Source organism: Canis lupus, chromosome 16, assembly GCF_048164855.1.
Source record: "Canis lupus baileyi chromosome 16, mCanLup2.hap1, whole genome shotgun sequence".
NCBI classification, from domain to species: Eukaryota; Metazoa; Chordata; class Mammalia; order Carnivora; family Canidae; genus Canis; species Canis lupus.
Window position 1 is genome coordinate 59,411,888 of NC_132853.1, and position 20,158 is coordinate 59,432,045.

Consider the following 20,158-nt stretch of genomic DNA (forward strand, 5'->3'; position numbering starts at 1 on the left):
CAGGCTGAAGGACTCACAAGTGCAAAGGTCCTGGGGCTGGAGTGTGCCTGGGGCTTTCAAAGGCTTTGAAGCAGCCCCTGTGTGGGGGGCAGATAAATGGATATGATCTCAGCAAGTATGAGATAAGAAAGACCCTGTGGGTCTTGGTGAGGACATGAGGACATGTAGACAGAAGGGAATGACATGCCCTGGCTCATCCGGGAACAGTATGGCCCTGCCTGCCCCTGTGGGGGGTCGGGGGTGGTTGCAGGCAGCTGGGAGGTCGTTGCAGAGGGCGGGACACACTGGTGCAAGGGGTAGGAGGGACGGGATTCTGGTTAGGTCTAAACACAGAAGACCAAGACTTTTGTCTCACCCCAAATAGTAGTTATCGAATACTGACTTTAGGGGGATCCACCAGAATTGCTTAGCTCTCTCCGCAGTTGATGGCGAGAACCAGCGAAGGGCTCCAGGTTCATCCTGGCCTTCCTAGGATCTTTCCGAGGGATTTACCATAAACGAGGCCGAGCGCTCACGGAGAAGATTCCCTGCACCCCGCGATTCTCCGTCATCCTCTCGGTCACCGCCTCCGGAGGTTTCCCAAGGTGCTGACAAAAGCCAACCGTCTCCACATGTGTCCTCCCTGCCGCGAGAAGGTGTTGGCGCCCCGGCGATCCGCAGAGACCCAAGGCAAGTGCGGGCGCGGGCAGGGCCCAGAAGGACGGACCTGCCAAACCTGCTCCTCTCCTCGGCTGCTGAGCCAGAGGGAGTCTCAGGTCAGCCAAGCTCCTCCGCGACAAGGAAGGCCAATGGCATGGCGACGTCCCCGGGAGAGCAGGTCAGCGCCGGGGGAGGGAGGAAGGCCGGGATGGGGCCCGGGAGCCGTCCTCGGGGGATGAGAGGCTGTGGCCTGGGAAGGAGCCGAGGGGCTTGCTTTATGGAAGCGGAGGAGCCAGCTCGTCCCGTTGGGCTCGGTTAGGGGACAGGTTAGAGGACCGAAGGCTCTCTGGCTGCTGAGTGTCACCCTGGGTGTGCGGGCGTGATGGATGAAAGAACACTCTCACCTTACCTCTATGTGGTGGCCCCAGATGCAAGCAGGGAAAGGGGGTTCCTAAGCCCAGCTGCCTCTACCTACTGGTGGTCAGGACACAGAGACATTTAGGGGGGAGCAGAGGTGAGGGCCCTTAGCTGAGGGGTGCAGGAAAGCGCCTGCTTTGCTTGGTGACCACCCGCCTCACCTGTCGTGTTTATTAGATTTATACTGATTTCCCTAAGCCTTCCTAAGCTCATCCCCTCCCGTTCTGGAATCCTGTGTGTTGCACGGGTGTGTGTGGGCACGTGTGTGTGTCTGTGTATGTGTGTGCTCGAGGGTGTATACGCTTTCTCCTTCTCTCCATTACACATAAAGCAAGACTGAGCTCTGAGCTACGAGGAGGCATGGGGCATCCTGCAGGAGGACCCCCAATCTCAGAAGCTCAGGCCTCATACAACCTTGGGTTCTCTCTGGGATTGCAGCAGGGTTAGAGAAGACTTTTACATGATTTAAAATATCCTGACGGATTTCTGGGGTACATTTTCTTTACTGTTAGGACTAACCCCTGTGTAAATCAGAAGGGAGCTGCAAAGACACCCCCTCATGTTGCATTGCCGTTTGGGGTTTCGTTATAAGCTGCTTCACTGCACGAAGCGTGGTCCCGAGTGGCTGCTACCCGGCTACACCCGCTTCCACCCGACCCCAGTGTGGCCAGGGGTCCCAGGAACCCACGGCAGTTGGTTGGGGTTTAGAGAGTCCTGGAGAGACCTCTGTCTTCAGCTGCCCCAGTGGGGCCGCAGGTAGCGTGAACTGGCCCTGATTCTCCGTGTTCACGCTGATGGGAGCGGGCGTCTATGAAAACCCAAGTGCCACCAGGCCTTCCGTGGGGGTCCTGAGGACTCCGGGGCCAGATCTGAAATTAAACAGACCCAGTGCCCCCGCCCCCACACATGAGGAGCTCAGCCTGGGGTCCCCGCTTTCTTCTGTCCCCGGAGGGCCCAGCCCACCTCTGCTGAGCGTTCTTCAGTGGGAGTCGTAGGAGTGCCGGGTGCTTTCTTTCACCCCAGCAGACTTCCCCCGAGTTTTTTTTCTCTTGAGGCGAGCAATTCGTGGGGGAAAGTCCTGGAGACCGTTTCCCTGGTTCCATCACGGGGGCTGCAGGAGTCACAGGGTCCCTCATCCCTCGCACCACCCCGTCAGTCTCAGGGCTCACCTGCCATCTTTCAAAGGGTCAGCAAAAAGTGTTTACTTTCCACCTTCTACCATTCAGACTGATTTTATATGCTGACTCTGCCCCAGAGTCGGAGCTGGACGTGGGGAGAGGCAGCTGCACTCATGCAGAGTGTCCCCGATGTCATCAAAGACAACGGCACGCACATGGGGGTTGCTCCTGGGGGCGCCGGGCAGCCGAGGGGAGCACGGATGCTGGAATGAGCAAGCATAGGGGACAGAGGGGAGGAGGCCGCCAGGGAACGTCCGGGGCAGAGACGGAGCTTGGCTGGGGCACCCGACGGCCAGGGCACCTGCGGGCTCAGCCTGGACTTAAAGGAAGGCACGAAGAACGGGGCGCTGGTGTCCCATGGGCCGAGGGTGGCCGGTGCTGGCCTCAGGGGGACAGGCCAGCTACTCAGGACACCTCCCTACCACCCAGCCTCCTCTGCATCCTGGTGGGGAACAGGGCCACAGGGAAGCAGGGGGTAGTTACTGGCAGCTCTGGGAACTTTTTATTAAAAACAAACAAACAAACAAACAAAAAACCAAGTTTTTAAAAATATGATTCATGTGCCACACAATTCACCCATTTAGACGGTGCAATTTATGGCTTTTAGGACATTCGCAGATATGAGCAACCATCACCACCGTCTCAGAGGGGCCACGACACAGGGGGAGCGGTGCCATGGTTCACACCCTGGTTTCCTTCTAGGAACCCACTTCCAGGCCCCAAGGAAGTATCTACAGTTACTGAACAAACCTCAGAGGTCAAAGATCTGTCAAGTTATTTCCTGGATGAGAGCTCGCCTTTTTCCCCCTCCTCCTTGCATTAGTCTTCGGTGCCTGAGCTTTGAATCGTGGAGCAAGTCACGGGGCTTGAGGAAGCAGACAGCCCGCGGCAGCCCAGGTTTGGAGGGCTAGGGCCCCCTCCCGCCCCTGCCCCGTCCTACCTGGCCACGGAGGGACACCATACCCCAGCCCACCGTGAGGGGCGCCCGTGGAAGCCAGCGTGAGCATCTCTGGGTGAGCACTCGCTGCAGCCTGGGCTCCTCGTGGGGATCGTGGGGGGCCGTTCCCGTGTCACGAGGACCTCTGGCCACTCTTTTCCACTTCTCTTACTTGACGAGGCTGGTTAGCTCTGGCTTTCCAGCGTTTTTAGCGCACAGACCTCTTCGGGAGGCACTTGACTCCACCTGGTCCGGCTTGTTATTCCAAATGAAAAGAACCAAATCACAGGGATGCAGGTGTCTGAGAGGAAGGCCCCCCGTCTACGCCCAAGGTCATCACTGCTGCACTGGCAATGACGGGGAAAAAGTGGAAGGGACCTAATGCTGGCCCACAGGCCGCTGTGCTTTGCTCATATCATTGAATCCAGCCATAGGTAAACAAAGGAAGGAGTATGTGTCAGGTGCACGCACCCACCTGCCAGACCTCAGGGACGCGGAGCTGGAGCCGCAAGCTAGCAGCATGCCCAGTCTGACACTGTTACAGAAGGTTAGAGTCAACAGTAAAGATACTGTTTATGTACAGTCGCTCTTTGCACAAAAGAATCCGGTAAAAGTGGGTGCCTATTTGTAGACACGTACAGGTGTAGGTCGTGGCCTGGCATGGTCCTCCGGGCACAGACGGATGCCAGGCTGCAGCCAGCGGGACCGGGGTGACTCCTCAGTGAGGAACCTGAGGTGCCCACTGCTGCTTCTGCGTGACCGGTGCATGGGTATGTTGTGCACCTGCGGGACTTTTTAAATAGGCTCGAACTAGGGGCTCCTGGGTGGCTCAGACTGGAGAATCTGACTCTTGATTTCAGCTCAGGTCATGATCTCAGGGTTGTGAGATTGAGCCCGGCGTCAGGCTCTGCACCGACTCTTGCTCTCTAAAAAACAACAGGGCAGCCCGGAAGGCTCAGCGGTTTAGCGCCGCCTTCAGCCCAGGGCCTGATCCTGGAGACCCGGGATCGAGTCCCACGTCGGGCTCCCTGCAGGGAGCCTGCTTCTTCCTCTGCTTGTGTCTCTGCCTCTCTCTCTGTGTCTCTCATAAATAAATAAATAAAATCTTAAAAAAAAATGAAACAAAAAAATAAAAAACAATGACAAAATATATGCTTGAACCAGTCCAGGATTTATAAGCATTTTAGGACGATTTAGATGGATTAATGGTCTAGTGACCTTGTGCCAGGGCCAGGAGGGAGGAAAGAGACTTAGGCAGGGACACAGCTATGGGGGTGGCTCATTGCAGAGCCGAGGGTGCCCAGGGCATATTCCGCGGGTGAGAGGCTGGGTGGTGCCCTCCAAGGTCTTCCCAACAGAGGATTAGGCACCGTCAACACCCCTTCCCCCAGGGCCCCTGTTCAGGTACTTTAAGGGTGAGCAGCTTCACGATCTCTACCTAGACAGACTGAGAGCTTGTGACCCTAGCCAGGGAGTTTGCCCAGACCCAGTGCAGCTGAGCCCCTTCAGACACCTGCCCATCTTTCATCCACACCCCTGCCGGCCAAGAGCTGGTGCGCTTTACGACTTACTGAGTCCTTGGTTTTATTTATTTTATTTTATTTTTTTAAATTTTATTTATTCCTGAGAGACACAAAGAGAGAGGCAGAGACACAGGCAGAGGGAGAAGCAGCCTCCCTGCGGGGAACCCGATGCAAGACTCGATCCCAGGACCCGGGGTCACACCCTGAGCCGAAGGCAGGCACTCAACCACTGAGCCCCCCGGGCATCCCTGTTTTAGTTTAAAAATGCTTTGGAATATTCCTTTCCAAGGGGTCATTCCCTAGCACATATCCTGAGTGTCTCAGGACAAGTGTCCTGATTTTTCACACCAAGGGAAAGCGGTGTGTTTTCTTCTTTCCCTCAGCCCTACTTCCCAGCTGATCGCCCCCAACCCCCTCACTGGGACTGTAGGTGCCTCCTCGGGTTGCTGGGGTGCCAGATGGGGCCTCCAAACCCTCCCATTTATTCCAGGACAGTGTCCCTCGACCTTCTGCCATCCTCGTCCCTAAGGAGCCTTGGGAGACATCTCCCTCCCTGTGCTCCCGTGAGATACCATCACAGGTGTACTGAACATCTGTTTATGCACAATTGTGCTTTGCACATATAAGAATTTTCACCCAAGAACGAGTTTTCGACCCTTGGGGGCTCTATCGCCCCCGTGGAGAATGCATGTTCTAGATCAATCTTGTAAACCAGCTTCCCGGTGAGGGCAGTTCCCTGCGCTTTAAAGGCAAATGCAGGGTCTTCCTGAAACCAAAAGAAACCAGTTCTGCTCTTCTCCAGATAGACGAGGAATTGATTTGAAATCATCCATAAGGATGGATCCTCAATAATCACCACCGGCCCCCCTGCCCCGATCATGGGGCACCAGGGCCAGCGTGAGCTCACCATCCTCTCCAGATGGCTCGTTTCCTCCCTGCCCCAATGACCTGGGGAAAGGGGGTTTGATTGGAAAGGCCTCCACGTGTTCCAGCCTCTGTGGCCACCACCCTTCCCTCCCAGCGTCCCGGGGCACCCAGCCATGGCGGCACTACACCGCACCGAGTCCACACTGACGGCCCTGGACGAGGAGACGCTGTGGGAGATGATGGAGAGCCACCGCCACAAGATCGTGCGCAGCATCTGCCCCAGTCGCCTCACCCCCTACCTGCGCCAGGCGAAGGTGCTGGACCAGCTGGACGAGGAGGAGGTGCTGCACAGCCCCACGTTCACCAACACCGTCATGCGAGTCGGTGAGGACCCCCGGCCCACGCCACTGGCCTCAGGCCTGCCGGGCCAGCTCAGCCTCCTGCCACGCCAGCTCCACACAGGCTGTGCTGCACGAAGCCTGGTGTCAGGAGTGCAGGACTTTAGAGATCCGCGTTCCAGACCCGGGGGACGCTGTAGTGTGTCCCCAGAGCTGCTATGACAAATGGCACAAGACTAGCAAAGATGTATTTGCTCATAGTTTGGAATCCAGGTGTGGGCAGAGCTGCCTCCCTTGAGGTGTCCAGGGGTGTGCCCTTCCTGCCTCTTGCTGGAGGCCCACAGGTGGTCCCCGGCTGGTGGCCATGTCCCTCCGGTGTCTACCTCTGTCCTCACATGGCCTTCTCCGTGTCTCCTCTTCTATCTCTTATGAATGTGCTTGTCATTGGACTCAGCAGATGTAGGGTCCCCCTGGGTAGTCCAGGCTGATCTCATCTCGAGATCCTTGCTGTAATTACATCTGCAAGGACCCTTTTTTCTTTTTTTAAGATTTTATTTATTTATTCATGAGAGACCCAGAGGGAGAGGCAGAGACACAGGCAGAGGGAGCAGCAGGCTCCATGCAGGGAGCTCGATGCAGGACTCGATCCCAGGACCCCGGGATCACACCCTGAGCCGAAAGCAGACACTTAATCACTGAGCCACCCAGGCGTACCGACCCTTTTTTTTCAAATAAGGTGCCATTGACAGGTTCCAGGTGGATGTGCCTTTGGGGGTGCCACGATTCACTCACTGCAGATGTCTCTGGAGCCAGTCCTGACAGTCTGCTTAGCTCCGTTTATTCACTGAGAACCAGGGAAGCAAGTGGCTTCACCCTGTCGGGTTGTTAGGAGATTGGATGAGATGGTTTCTACACTACTGCTCTCTGAGCTGAGGCCGTAGGAGGCATTCGGGGTGGGGATAGCTATCACCAGGAGTTTATTTCTTCCTGTTCCTTATGGACCTCAGATATAGGAGGAAGGAATCCAAGCCTCTAAGTCGGGCTGAGAGCGGTGGAATCGGGTGGGCTCACTGGGCCCCGGGGCGCCGGCCTTGCTTTCTTTGTGCCACGGGAGCTTCGTGCAGTGTCTGCACGTGTCCACCCAACGCCTGGGAGGTCTTGACAGCAAAGGTCCTCTTCCTTAGTCTTTTATGGTCAACTCTCAGCTCTCGGGTTGTGGTAGCTGCTCAAGGCCTATCAGTCTGGCCCTTCCAGGGACTGGCTGCGGACCTGTCACTTGAAAGGACCCACGAGAGTGGTGAGGGCATCTTCCCCACCCCGCCCCAGGGATCCTGGAAAACTGCTTCCACCTCCCGATCCTGGACGGGCGAGGATTTCCTCCACTGCCCCACGGTGCACCCCTGGGAGCCCACCCAGAGCTTTGGTGGCTGATAGCACTCTCTCACCCAAGGGCACTTACTGGACTTGCTGAAGACTCGAGGGAAGAATGGAGCCATTGCCTTCCTGGAGAGCCTGAAGTTCCACAACCCAGACATCTACACCCTGGTCACTGGGCTGCAGCCCCAGGTGGACTTCAGCAACTTCAGTGGTGAGGGCTGGGTCCTGGGGGCACTTGGGGGTGATGCTCTGCAGGGGCTTCGTCAGAGCCTCTGGGTTCTGGTGCCTGCATGCTCTTCTAGATGCTTCTCCTGACCACGCCCCCCCTGCCCCTCTCCAGCTGAGGTTCCTGTCCCTGTGCCCCAGCATGCTGGGGGTGGCGACACCCCCACTAACCATGGTGCAGGTGGTAGGAGACAGACTCTGTGGCCTGTGGTTCTAAAAGATCTGTCCCTAACTACACGGTACCAAGAGGAGACTCCTCCTGGGACACGGAATCTGCATTTGAGAGTCACCTGCGGGAGACAGGAAGCTGGACTCCCTGGGGCTGCCTATGTGCTCCTGGGGCGGCCTCAGCCTTGCAGCTTGCTCACGTGCAGGGGGCGGCTTCTGCTGGGAGAGGCCCCTGGTGGGGGGGACGAGGGGTGGATGGGGCAGCCTTTTTGAGGCTCCCCTGGAGGAGCTGTTCAAAGATTTTGTACACAAGGGACCAACATCAGAACCTGGATGAGAAAGCTTTTCTGCCTGTTTGGCGTCATAGTGGGTGGTTCCGTTGGTTGGAGTTCTAATATACAGATTCGTGTTCCTCGTATTTTTCTTAGGATGACAAGGAAATGAGTTAGCACAGAGCACATCTTAGCTGATGGCGGGGGCGGGGAGGTGCTGGGTCTGCAGAGCGGGGTCCCACGGGGAAGCACCAGGACAATCCTGATTCCCACCGCGCCTGTTATGCTGTCATATAACCAAACACAGAGTCTGGTTGAGCCTGGGAGTTTTTGAGGAGACCCGCAGATGAGGGTGGGGGCTCCTGCCTGAGGGTCCGGCGCAGGCAGCAAAGACCCGGGCGGGGGGTGAGGAGGGAGGGCGAGGTGGCCCACCCACGTCTCCTCCGCAGGGCTCATGGAGACGGCCAAGCTGACTGAGTGCCTGGCCGGGGCCATCGGCAGCCTGCAGGAGGAGCTGAGCCAGGAGAAGGGGCAGAAGGAGGCGCTGCTGCAGCGCTGCCGGCAGCTGCAGGAGCGCCTGGGCCAGGCCGAGGCCCGCGCGCAGAGCCTGTGCCAGCTGGAGGCCGACCACGACCGCATGAAGCGTGAGGTCAGCGCCCACTTCCACGAGGTGCTCAAGCTGAAGGACGAGATGCTCGGCCTGTCCCTGCACTACAGCAACGCGCTGCGGGAGAAGGAGCTGGCCGCCACACGCTGCCGCAGCCTGCAAGAGGAGGTACTCGGTGCCCCCCCGCCCGCCGGGACCCCTCCGCTGCCGGCCCGTAAGCCCCCCGGGACCGGCTGGCCTGGGAGGTGGCCTTGCTCGGGAGGCCCGACCGGGACCCCATAGCCAAGGACACACCTGGGATCCACCTTGCTCCTGCTCGGCCGGGAACCCGGGGCCCGTGGGCCCCTGCCAGCCCCTCCCGCGCCGTTCTCAGTGGCACACACTGGGTCTGTGTCCTCAGTGGGGCCCTTGCACCCCCACAGCGCCTCTGCTCATTTTTATGATAGTCACCTACAGAGAGAGAGAGAGAGAGAGAGGGAGGGAGGCAGAGACATAGGCCGAGGGAGAAGCGGGCTCCCGGTCACCGGGAGCCCGACATGGGATTCGATCCCGGGTCTCCAGGATCGTGCCCTGGGCCAAAGGCAAGCGCTAAACTGCTGCGCCACCCAGGGATCCCTCTGCCTATTTTTCTGCTGGGGGCCGTTATCTTCTGGTCGAGCTGCAGGAGCTCTTTAGATCTCGAGGACGTTCATTCCTTGTCATTCTGGCATCTGTCATTTGCCTCTAACTGCGGCATGGTATGCTTGTTCTTAGTTTTTAAATCTTCATTGAGAAATAATTCCAAATCTGTTAAAAGATACAAATATCGTTGACCCTTGAACAACACGGTTTGAGACGCAGGAATCCACTTAGACCCAGTTTTCTTTCTGTAAATGCAGCACCGTGAATGTAATTTCTCTTCCTTATGATCTTCTTTTTTTTTTTTTTTCCTTATGATCTTCTTAATGGCCTTCTCTTTGCTCTGGTTTGCTTTATTGTAAGAATAGAGTTTACGATACATGTAGCGCACAGAACGTGTTAACCGGCTGCTCATGAGGTCGGTGAGGCTTCCAGACAACCGTAGCCCATTAGTAGTTAATTTTCTGGTCAAAAGCACACATGGACTTTTTTCTTTTTCTTTTTTTTTTGAGAGGCAGAGAGAGGATGGGGGAGGGGCAGAGAGAGAGAATTTCAAGCAGGCTCCACACCCAGCAAGAAGCTCCATCTCGTGACCCTAAGAGCATGACCCCGAGGTCATGACCTGACCGGAAATCAAGAGCCAGATGCTTCGCCAACCGAGCCCCCCTCCCCAGGCGCCCCACAACATGGATTCTTTTTAAGGGTGCAGGGACCCCTCTTTTCTGTGATAAGACCACTCCCCATCTCGGGTTTGCCTCACGTCCCCTCGTGAGGAGATGGGGGGTTATACCTCTTTGGCAGGACACTGCACGGAACACTGGGCCTGGCTGCCGTCGCCCACCGTGGCGACCCGCCCAGCGCCCCTCGCCGGGGACGTTAATGTCACCCACCTGGAGCAGGTGCTGCTTCCTCTGCCTTGATCATGATCCTTTTCCTCCAGCCTGGGGTGGGTGGGGGACCCTGAAACCAGCAAGCACCCTGCTCCTCATCGACATTTCCCTGCTAGACGGCCTCACTGGCGATCCTTGCCTGAATTCATCTTCACTCTGGTGGATGCTCAATGATGAGCCCCATCTCCAGTGACCCCTCTGCTCCCCCCGTTGGTCCTCAACACCCTGACCACGAGGAGGAACCTTTGACTCCCCCAGCTCATGCGTCTGCTGTTGGCACGGACACGTGGATTCCGATTTCCAGTGGCCTGTAACATATTACTGTTCTGAATGAGTTTGCTCAGACTGTCCTAGATTTGGCCAGTGGGAGCCCCTTGAATCTCCTCCATGTCCTGTGGCACAGCTCCCCATTTTATGAGCACAGACTCCCTTTCTGGCATCACAAGAGTTTCCAGGACCATCTCGTCCCCATCCTGCCGCAGCTCTGGGCTCAGGCATTTCCCGGAAGGGCCTTGGAGTCTCCCCCAGACCAAGATCTGGGCTCTAGGTCTGCTCTTTGCTCCTGGGATGTCTTTGCTCCTTGGCCCTATCCAAGGACAGAACTAGGAAACGTGCATGTAAATATACGCATACACATACACACGTGCACGCGTGTGCAGATATGCACACGCCCTTATGCGTGCGAGTATGCATGTCCACAGACATACTTGTATTTCAGAAACCGTGAGGTCACACCCACGCCTCTAATTCCGGTCAATCCCCAGGGCGCGTCCCCGCCTCCCTCATTCCATACTGGGTGCCCCTTCTTCCCCGGTGAGAATCCTCCCACCCACACTAGTGTTCGCTTGCTCAATCCCTTAGTGCACGGAAAATACTTTCCAATTAGCTGTGCCCACACCAGCCCCGTGAATGAAGCTGCCGAGAAGAGCCAGGGGTTTGCAGTTCACGAGCTGCCGGGGCTGCCCGGCTCTCGATCCCTTTCCTTCCTCTCCATCCCTTCTCCCTCTGCTCATTGTGGCTACAGTGTTTGAGACATAATCAGGTTAATTGGCTTAGGTTTATTTTCAGTTTTAGGTCACCACCCCCCTTTCAGGTCTTAATGATTTAATATTACTTTTTAATTTTTAAAAAATATTTTATTTATCAGAGAAAGAGAGAGAGAGAGAATGAGAGACAGATCGAGTGCAAACAGGGGTGAGGGGCAGACAGAGAGAGAGAAGCCGACTCTGCTGAGCAGGGAGCCTGATGACCCAGGGCTTCATCCTCGGACCTTGAGATCACAACTGAGCCAAAGGCAGATGCTTACCCGACCGACCCACCCAGGCTTCCCTAGTTTTACTTTTTTAATACGTGGAGCACAACACTCCTAACCCAGGTGGCCCGTAGCAGGCGCTGTGTAATTGTTTACAGAAAATTTGCTAAGCAGATGTCGGGAGGGAACAAGTTCAGGAAAGGTTCTTCTTTCTCTTGACCCCAGAGCAAGGGCTGACTCCACCCTGACCTCCAGGCTTCCTGGGTTTGCCTCTTGAGGAAAACCCCCTGTCTCCCTTGGTTCCAGACCTGAGTTTCCCTTGGGGCACCATCCAGCAGGACCGACCTGGCCAGGTAGTTTCCAGAGGCCCACAGCCCGGGACACGCAGCCCGCCGGGCGGGAGGTGGCACATATTTGCACACGGATTGTGAGCGCGTCCGCGTAGACCAGTCATCTCTGTTCCGTCTGACTTGATTTCTTCTTTATTCTCACTTACTGATTTTCACGAATCCTGATTCCCTTCATGCAATGTACTTAGCAGAATATGGAAAGGCAGGGAAGCCAGGGAGCGTGCTGGAGGACACTCGCTCCCTGGCCACTCGCGCCTGAGTAAGCCGATTCCCTGGGTTCCTTGCTCTGGTCCCTCGGACCCACCCCAGTAGAAATAAAGCTAGAAACACCTTCCTCCTTCACAAGAACCGTAACTGTTCACCGGGTAAAACTCTCGAGTGGATTTTGAAAGCTTGGGGGAGGGACCCTTCTGAGTATAAGCAGCATCTCCTCCTCGAGGATGACTCCCGGGCTAGCAGACAGCCTGGGTTCACACGGGCCTTCCTCTCGGCCTCCTCCTGGCAGCTCTACTTGATGAAGCAGGAGCTGCAGCGCGAGAAGATATCTTCCTCCCATGAGCGGGAATCCCGAGAGCGGTCCCTGCAGGTGGCCGGCGGCCTGGGGCCCGGGGACAGGGAGCTGAGCCGCCTGAAGGAGGAGAATGAGAAACTCCGGTCGCTGACATTCAGCCTGGTGGGTCCCCATCCCTTCCCGGGGCAGCTGGCCCAGGGCTCCCGCAGGCTGGGGGGTTTCGCCCAGGGGGTCCTCGTGGGGGTGACTGAGGACTGGGGTGCCATCCCGGGACACCCTCCACCCCCTTCCCCATCCTGTGCGGCCGCGAACGTGGGCAGGGCGGACAGCTTGCTGGACATGCCGAGCAGCGCCCCCCACTCGGCTCGTGAGCTGCTGCTGTGCTGGCTTAGAGGGAGACAGGCCGATGGTGAATGACGGGATGCAAGATCATGCGAGGGGGCCTGTCTGCCCGCAGAATCTGCCGAGGTCCCACCCACACGCGCCCCGGGGGGCAGCGGCAGCACCAGTGACGCCAAAGCCCCGGAATTATGCAAACCCTCTGCCTCTCCTCCTCCGCGATTCCTTTCAATCAATAACATGTCTATTAATAGAGCGATTCCTTCCAATGACTAAACGTCCCCTGGGTGCCGAAGGCCCTCCCTGGGGAGTGGGCCAGAGAGGGACCGGCGTGTCCCTTGGTGTGTCCCCTGTCGGAGACCGTGCCGGCGGGCGTGTGGCCGGAGCGGCCCGACACTGCCTCCGAGGGGGGATCGCCACCCCGGGGGACTTCCAGTTTCCTTCACTTCCTGCCCATGATCACAGAGAAACAGAAGGGAAATGCACTTGCCTCCCCCGCCTCCCCCCTGCCTCGCGCAGGAATCCCGCTGAATCCGTCCCCACGCCCCCGCCCCGAGGTTTCCTGCTGCCTCTACTCAGGGCAGAGTGATGGGGCGCCTCCCGGGGTGGCCCTGGGCTGACCTCCCTTTGCCCAGGTGGAGAAGGACATTCTGGAGCAGAACCTGGACGAGGCCCTGGAGAGCAAGCAGGAGCTGGTGGACCGCATCCACTCTCTGAGGGAGCGGGCCGTGGCCGCCGAGAGGCAGCGCAAGCAGGTGATCCTCCGGGGGCCGCATCAGGGCTGCTCAGGCAGGCGGGGAGGACGGGCTTTGCAGACTCTCGGCCCTCGCGGAAGCTTCTAGAGCACGGACTCACAGCCCAAGGCCAGCGGTCCCGTCTGGTTTGCGGGTGATCAGAAAACCACCGGACAAAAGAGCACCGAAACTCAGGGCGCCTTCCAGTGGGGGGAGCCCTCAGGGTGGGCACCAGGGGGTTATTTAGTGGCTGCAACAGCCAGAGGAGGACCAGGAGGAAGGGGATGGAGGGAGAGAACGAGGCAGTGTGGAGGGAGATCATTTATGTCTTTTGGGACATGGAGTAAACGACACGGGGTCATACCTGCACCACCCAGGTGCGTAGGGATCACCATAGCAGCGCCTCGGAATTCAGCATTTAAGAAACGAGCACCTATTTTACCTCCCGCCCCCGAGGCACCCCCGCCCCGCCCCACCCTCCGCCTGACCCCAGAACCCCCGCCCTGCGTGTGCTCTGTTTGTCCCCGGCCAGTTCTGGGAGGAGAAGGAGCAGACCCTGCTCCAGTTCCAGAGGACGAAGGTGGACTGCGACATCTACAAGGAGAGGGTGACCGCCCTGCAGAGCCAATTGCTCCAGCTGCAGAAAGAGCGGGACCAGGTACCTCCCCGGGAAGGGCCCCAGGGCACCTGGGCAGCTGGCTGAGGCTCCTCCCAGAAGCCCTGGGAGGGGGTTGACCCTGGGCTGGCAGGTGCCACAGGGCTCTCTGCACACCGCCCTCCCCCCAGGATGGCTGGTTCCCGCCTCTCCCGGTCTCTCCCCCACGGCTGTCACCCCCGACACACGCTACACCCCCCCTTCCCTTCCTGGCTCCCAGGCCTACTCCGCCAGGGATGCAGCCCAGATGGAGATCGCTCAGAACCTGACAGAGAAGGACGCCCTCCGCAGGAAAGTGTTTGAGCTGACAGACCAGGTCTGTGAGCTGCGCCAGCAGGTCCGCAAGCCGCAGGCCGAGTCCCTGCAGGGGGTGAGTGCTTCCCTCCGCACCCACGGGGAGGCGGGAGGTGCCAGGCCGCTCGAGGCCCCGGCCTGGACCTCGGGTTTAGCCGTATTGGCCACGCGCTGGCTCTCGTGGGTGAACCTTGTTGCCAAATCGTTGAAGATGCACAACTGGGCATCTTGAGCCTGTGTCTGCAGTTCGTTTTGTGGCAATCTTATGCAAGTCGTGAGAGACGTAGCTTGGTGGAAGGTTCTGGAACCTGTAAAGCACGGTGTTCCATGGAGAATGAAAGCCTATGACACGGCCGGATATCTGGTAGATGATACTTTTGTAGATGATGCATTCCTGACATATTTGCAAGCCCGATGTCCACGAGCTGACTTCCATGTAGGAAGGGAAAGAGCTAAAATGTTCCCAAAGAGCGAAAATAATCACTGAAACCTCCGATTACAGTGTATCAGCAGCTCCTGCTCCAAAAGAGATGAACTAGCGTTCACCAAGCTGCTTGCTTTCCTGCTTTCCGTTTCCTCCCTGGTGGGCTCCTGCCGTGCCGGCGGGAACCGGCGCTCCAAGGAGGGGACATGATGAGGGGGACTGCCTGCCGGGTGGAGGTGGGAGGTGGAGGCGGCAGGGAGGTGACTTGCTGGAAACTCCCCCGAGAGCATCCAGGAGGAAACCCACCTGAACCCAGCATCCTGCGCCCCGTCCTCAGCAGCCTAAGCAGGAAGCCGGTGCCAGGGAGCCCTGTCCTAAGGGGAAGCAGCGGCTCGTGCGCATGTTCGCCATCTGCCCGCGGGATGACAGTGACTACAGCTGCCCCAGCTCCACTGAGGTACGGCTGGTGCCTCCTCGGTGGCTGGGGGGGTGGGTCCCTGGCACACAGCGGGTGAAGCGGATGTGGGCCTGCACTCAGGTCTGCACTGCACACCTGCCATCTACCGGTGTCTCCCTCTGCACGTGACCCTCGCAGCCAGGCACTTGGCCTCTCTGGGCCTCAGTTGCTTTGTATGGGAAGTGGGACCATACTACCCACCACGCAGCTTTATCCATTAGCGGCTAGGAGGACTCCTGGCACACAGTAGGGGTTCCGCTAGCGTGCCTCTCTCTGTGCTGTGTCCCTGTCACCGCCTCTGCCCTATAGGCGCCGTGGTTTCTCACTGTTGTCCATTGTGCCCAGTGGAGCAGTGGGGAGGTGTCACGGGGTGCCCGGGGGAGCCCTGTGCCGACCTCTGTCCTGTCCCCTTCCAGTCTCAGCTCTGCTCTGACCTGAGTGCCACATCCAACCGTGAGCTGGTGGACAGCTTCCGCTCCAGTAGCCCCAGGCCTCCCAGCCTGCAGTCCCTGTACAAGCGGGTCACAGACGACTTCTGGGAAGACCCTTGGTCTTTCAGGTAACAGGCAGGCAACGGGGGTCCAGATGCCATGGGCCCTGGGCTGGGACACGAGCCGAGGGCTGGGCAGGTGCCAGGGGCTCGGAGTCTGAGTAGAGAGGAGAGTGACGCAGCCTGAGCTGTCCTCTTCCCATGCTTTCCAGCGGCTTCCCAGAAACCTTGCAGGTGGACCAGGGGCCCTCCCCGGGGGCGAAGGCAGGTGATGCAGACCTGGATTACGAGATTGTAGACAGGGCAGGTGAGTGCACCCCACCTGGGCCTGTGCAGCCACTCACCTCCCCTGGGCTGAGCAGGAGGATAAGTGAGAAGACGGGTGTTCAGGGAGGCCGCCGAGAGACCGGGTACCTCTGCAGGGGTTGGGCGGAGGAAGCAAGTGTCACTGCTGCCGGGGCCCAGGCTCTGGGAAATCCAGGCTACCTGGCCATTCTAGCCCATGCCCTGTTTACTGGGCGTCCTTTCTGTCTCCCCTCGAAGCCAAGGGAGTTGTGTTCAGCTCAGCAGTAACCTTCAGGCAGCTCCAGGCATATTTGTTGTCTCGCTATCCCTCCCTGCTCTGATTTGGGGACACTTAGGTTCCCCAGAGATACTGGAAGGCAGCGGGCCTCTGTCCCCTCTGCTCCTGGAAGAGGCACCAGCAGGGAGCATCTCTCCTCCTGGGTGTTGGCCCCTGAGACCTTCCCACATCGCCTATGGCTTATTCCTCATATTTGTGACTTGACCGGTCTCCTTCTCAACCTTGGGCCCCACGCAGCCTCCTCACCTTTTCCCCCTGCACACCTGCCCCCAGCCTCGGGCCAGGTGCACAGCAGGTGCTTTGCGCCCCGTCTGGAATTCACCCCGGTGGCCACCAGGGGGAGCACGTGCCTCGCGCTGTTCAGAAGAGCGGCGCCGCAGGGCCCGGGGTCGGGGCTCCCTGTGGGTCACTGGACAAGAACCCTGGCCTGTGCGAGGCCATTGGCATCTTTAGAACTAGGGCCAACCGAGAGGGTCCCCCCAGGACATATCCATCCTGGATGCGATGCCCTTTATTCTGCCACACTTCTACATAACGTCCCCGTTTTGCACACTTTTGGTGGAACTGACCTCAAATACATCAGGACTAGGCTATTTTCCCTTGGCTTTGAATGTGATCGCGAATGGCGTGTAGCCTGTGAGCTGGGCAATGACAGCAGGTGGCCACTGGTCCTCGCTGGCTGGCTGGTTCTCACCCCCCCATAGTCGGGAAGAGCAGCCATGTCCTTGCAGGAAGGTCGATCCCCGGGCACGGGGTCGGGGTGCCGGTGGGGGTGGGGCTGCTTTACAAGCTGCACATTAAAATGCAGAGCCCCGAGGGACCCCGGGGCCGTCCAGTCCTCGGGCTGCCGACTCTGGGGCCTGCGGTGGCCAGCTGGGCAGCAGGAGGGGCGGGCAGCCGATGGCCGGCACTGGCAACCGCTGCCAGGCAGAGATGCGGGTCCAGGCAGAAACGTGGGCCCAGGGTTGTTCCAGATTTTATTTTATTTTATTTAAGAGTTTATTTTAATCACCCAGTGCTCATCACAAGTGTCCTCCTGAATCCCCATCCCCTATTTCACCCACTCATCCCTACCTAGATCTGATTTTTTTTTTTTAAGATTTTATTTATTTATTCATGAGAGACACAGAGGGAGAAGCAGAGACACAGGCAGAGGGAGAAGCAGACTCCCCGCAGGAAGCCCGATGTAGGACTCGATCCCAGGACCCCAGGATCACAACCTGGGCCGAAGGCGGTGCTAAATCGCTAAGCCACCCGGGCTGCCCCTAGATCTGATTTTTAATGAAGCCAGAAAGCCAGCCTCTAGCTGCCCTCTCCTGTAAAGTGTTGGCAACTCATCCAACTACCCCCTAAGGATACCCTATAGGTCAAACCCCACTCCTGTTTGGGGGAAGATGAAATCAAGATTCTAGGCAGTGAGGAAGGGAAGAGGCAGAGGAGGCTTAGCCTCAGTGGAGGGAGGGGTGGGCTAGGGTAGGGGCGACGGGTTACCCACCCCGTAGGCAAGGCTCAGTGGGGAAGGGGAGCCCAGGGGCTGGCCTGGCCCGGGTCTGAGCCCTCCCCCTCCGTGCAGACCTTCCTGAGTGTGAGAGCAGCCTACAGCCATTCTCCGGGGGCCTGACCACCTCGTCCAGGTGAGCGGTGGGAGGGGCCAGGGTCAGCAGGTGGCAGGGCAGAGTGAGGACTGGGTCCCATCACTATTGGGAGGTGACAGCCTTCCTGAGGATAAGGCCACGGCTGGGGCTATGTGTGTGTGTGAGAGAGAAAGAGAATTCCAGAATGCTGGGGCCCATGGGGTCAGGGCCTTGCCTGACCTGCTCCGGTACCTCGGGGGCTCCATCACCTCCCCTCCTGCAGCGGCGTCCCCGTGCGGAGGAGGCCGGCCCGCAAGATCCTGAGCCAGGTCACCGTGCTGGCCTTCCAGGGGGACGCGTTGCTGGAGCAGATAAGCGTCATTGGTGGCAACCTCACAGGCATCTTCATTCACCGGGTCACCCCTGGCTCAGCGGCGGACGAGATGGCCCTGCGCCCCGGCACCCAGATCATGATGGTAGGTGTGACCCCAGCCCTGCAAACCCCCAAGGATCTTCTCCGGGCGGGGTCGGCGGCCACAGCTCCCACTGGTCAAGGATGCGTTCTCAGGGTGGCCCACGCTCCTGCTTGGGCTGAGCTGACACTCACTGGGAGGCTCCGTTCCCGGTTCCCACGACGCCCATGGGAACCCTGCTGGATCCCTGAATCCCCATCACCTGTTTCCCCCCTCCCCCTGACCCTTCCCTCTGTGACCATCAGTGTGTTTTCCATAGTGAAGAGCTGGGTTCTTGGTCTATCTCTCTTTTTTTCCCTTTGCTCATTTGTTTTGTTTCTTGAATTCCACATATGAGTGACATTACATAGTATTTGTTTTTCTCTGACTAATGTGTCGCTTAGCGCAATATCCTCTAGCTCCATCCATGATGTTGCAAATAGCGAGGTTTCATCCTTTCTGATGGCTGAGGATAGCCCAGTGTGTGTATAGACCACATCTTCTTTTTTTTTGTTTTTAAAGATTTTGTTTATTTATTCATGAGAGACAGAGAGGGAGAGAGAAAGAGAGGCAGAGACACAGGCCGAGGGAGAAGCAGGCTCCATGCAAGGAACCCGATGAGGGACTCGATCCCGGGACCCTGGGGTCACACCCTGAGCCGAAGGCAGACGCTCAACCGCTGAGCCCCCAGGTGTCCCAAGACCACACCTTCTTTATCCATCCATCTGTTGTTGGACATCTGGGCTCCCTCCATAGTTTGGCCACTGAGGACATGGGTGCTATGAACGTCGGGGTGCAGATGCCCCTTCAAACCAGTGTTTGTATCCTTTGCCTAAACACCCAGTAGTGCAATTGCTCGTAGGCGGTAGGGTGGCTTTATATTTAGCTTTCTGAGACCCCCCCACACTGCTTCCCAGAGTGGCTGCACCAGCTTGCACGCCCACCAGCAGCCCAGGAGGGCTCCCCTCTCCCCACATCCTCTCCAGCGCCTGTTGTTTCCTGTGTGGTTGATCTTAGCCGCGCGGACTGGTGTGAGGTGGGATGTCGCTATGGTTCCGATTTGCACTTGCCTGATGACAAGCGACGTGGAGCATCTTCTCATGCGTCTGCTGGCCATCTGGATGTCTTCCTTGGAGAAACGTCTGCTCATGTCTTCTGCCCGTCTCTAAACTGGATTATTAGGTTTTTGAGTGTGGAGGGTGAGAAGTTTTTCATGTACTTCGGATACTCACCCTTTATTGGATAAGCCATTTGCAAATATCTCCTCCCATTCCATCGGTTGCCTTTTGTTCTCATTTATTTTTTATTTATTAAAGATTTTTACTTATTCATGAGAGACAGAGACAGAGAGGCAGAGACACAGGCAGAGGGAGAAGCAGGCTCCATGCGGGGAGCCCGATGAGGGACTTGATCCCGGGACCCCGGGGTCACGCCCTGGGCCGAAGGCAGATGCTCAACCACTGAGCCCCCCGGGGCGCCCCACTTGGTTGCCTTTTAGTTTTGCTGATTGTTTCCTTCACTGTGCAGGAGCTTTTTATTTTGATGAAGTCCCTTGCCTGGTAAGGGGCGGCGGGTCTGCTAAGAGGTTGCTATGGCCGAGGTCAAAGAGGTTCCTGCCCGTGTTCTTCTCTAGGATTTTATGGTTTCCCGTCTCTCGTTTCGGTCCTTCGTCCATTTGGACTTTATCTTTGTGTGCGCCGCGAGGCAGTGGTGCACCTTCGTGCTGCATGTGGCTCGTTTCCCCAACACCGTGTGTTGAAGAGACGATCATTTTTCCGTTGGAGATTCTTTCCTGCTTTGCCGAAGGTGCGTTGCCCATAAAGCTGTGGGTCCGTTTCTGGGTCTTCCGTTCTGTTCCACTGACCTGTGTGTCTCTATTTGTGCCCGTGCCCTACGGTCTTGAGGACTACAGCTCTGCAGTATCTTGAAATCCAGAATTGAGATGTCTCCAGCTTTGGTTTTCTTTTTCAAGGCTGCTTTGGCTGCT

The 20,158-nt window shown here is 57.8% G+C and overlaps 1 protein-coding gene across 5 annotated transcripts in view; it reads left to right on the forward strand.

The window, feature by feature from the left end:
* Positions 1 to 420: 420 nt before the first annotated feature.
* CARD14 (caspase recruitment domain family member 14) overlaps positions 421 to 20,158 on the forward strand; it is a 28,401-nt gene continuing 8,663 nt past the window's right edge. For 3 of the 5 annotated variants that reach the window (XM_072781899.1, XM_072781902.1, XM_072781903.1), the window contains exons 1-14: positions 421 to 817; positions 2,937 to 3,247; positions 5,716 to 5,945; positions 7,350 to 7,487; positions 8,391 to 8,716; positions 12,164 to 12,331; positions 13,144 to 13,263; positions 13,775 to 13,900; positions 14,118 to 14,267; positions 14,953 to 15,072; positions 15,489 to 15,631; positions 15,775 to 15,869; positions 17,719 to 17,779; positions 18,003 to 18,195. In XM_072781899.1, the coding sequence (XP_072638000.1) occupies positions 5,735 to 5,945; positions 7,350 to 7,487; positions 8,391 to 8,716; positions 12,164 to 12,331; positions 13,144 to 13,263; positions 13,775 to 13,900; positions 14,118 to 14,267; positions 14,953 to 15,072; positions 15,489 to 15,631; positions 15,775 to 15,869; positions 17,719 to 17,779; positions 18,003 to 18,195 (1,851 nt within the window). In that variant the 5' untranslated portion in view covers positions 421 to 817; positions 2,937 to 3,247; positions 5,716 to 5,734. Of the gene's footprint in view, positions 818 to 2,936; positions 3,248 to 5,020; positions 5,946 to 7,349; positions 7,488 to 8,390; positions 8,717 to 12,163; positions 12,332 to 13,143; positions 13,264 to 13,774; positions 13,901 to 14,117; positions 14,268 to 14,952; positions 15,073 to 15,488; positions 15,632 to 15,774; positions 15,870 to 17,718; positions 17,780 to 18,002; positions 18,196 to 20,158 lie in introns of those variants that run through there. The other 2 variants (XM_072781901.1, XM_072781900.1) reach the window with 2 other exon arrangements.